General features: G+C 59.5%; 1 protein-coding gene across 2 annotated transcripts in view; it reads left to right on the top strand.

Annotated features, from left to right (window-relative positions):
• The first annotated feature begins 555 nt into the window (after window positions 1-555).
• LOC118161907 (polycomb complex protein BMI-1) overlaps window positions 556-807 on the top strand; it is a 16,276-nt gene continuing 16,024 nt past the window's right edge. Inside the window, exon 1 of one of the 2 annotated variants that reach the window (XM_035317653.1) lies at window positions 556-749. In XM_035317653.1, the coding sequence (XP_035173544.1) occupies window positions 620-749 (130 nt within the window). In that variant the 5' untranslated portion in view covers window positions 556-619. The remainder of the gene's footprint in view (window positions 750-807) is intronic. The other variant, XM_035317652.1, reaches the window with a different exon arrangement.

Genomic DNA, 807 nt, shown 5'->3' with positions numbered 1-807 from the left:
CTTAAATATATATATACGTATGAGGAGATTTCAATGCGGAATTTCCACCTAAGAAATATTCCACAAATAAGGCTTGTTCAGTCAGTACGTAGATGTTATTTAAAAATCAACAAGCCGGCAGGGGCCTTTAGCATCTACTCTTAAAAATAAATAAACGAGGAGATTTCAACAGTGAATTTCCACTTCGGAAATATTGTAATAAACGTTTGTCGAGGCAAGGCTTGGCCGTGTGTTCCTGCCCGTCAGTGCTTCTACTCTTGTCAAACCGGGGAGATTTGAACACGGAATTTTCACTTCAGAAATGTAGTAAGTTTGTCGAGGAAAGGCTCGGTTACGCGTTGAGCCCGTTCAGAGCGGGGTTTGCGGTCCGTTTTGCCTATCCCGGATAGGATTTTCCCGTCAGAACACAGGGGAACGGTATCTGAGGGAAATACTGGATATTTACACGCTTCGGCCGCAAAGGCACCGCCACCGAGGGAAGGCCCGGGGGGCGCCCTCCCCCGGGCGGCGCCTCCGCCCGCCCGCCCGCGGCCGGTCCCGGTGGGCCCCGCCCCGCCGCCTCCGCCGGTGATCAGCTGCCGCGCGTCACGTGGCGCGTGTCGAAGGTCACGGCGGCACAATGGAGCTGTCGGCGGCCGCGCAGGGCGGGTGGCGGCTGCTGGGCGACCCCCGCCGCCTCCCCCGCCGCGCCTACGCCGCGCTGCTGCGCGCCGCCTTCCGCGGCCTCCTGCAGCCCCCCGGCGGCCTGGGTGAGCGCGGGGAGGGGGGTAAAGGAATATATTGATATGGGGGGGGGGGGGGGGGGGG

Source organism: Oxyura jamaicensis, chromosome 2 (assembly GCF_011077185.1).
Source record: "Oxyura jamaicensis isolate SHBP4307 breed ruddy duck chromosome 2, BPBGC_Ojam_1.0, whole genome shotgun sequence".
In the NCBI taxonomy this organism is placed as follows: domain Eukaryota; kingdom Metazoa; phylum Chordata; class Aves; order Anseriformes; family Anatidae; genus Oxyura; species Oxyura jamaicensis.
The sequence above is the reverse complement of the archived record's forward strand: the minus strand, read 5'-3'. Positions and strand labels throughout refer to the sequence as shown.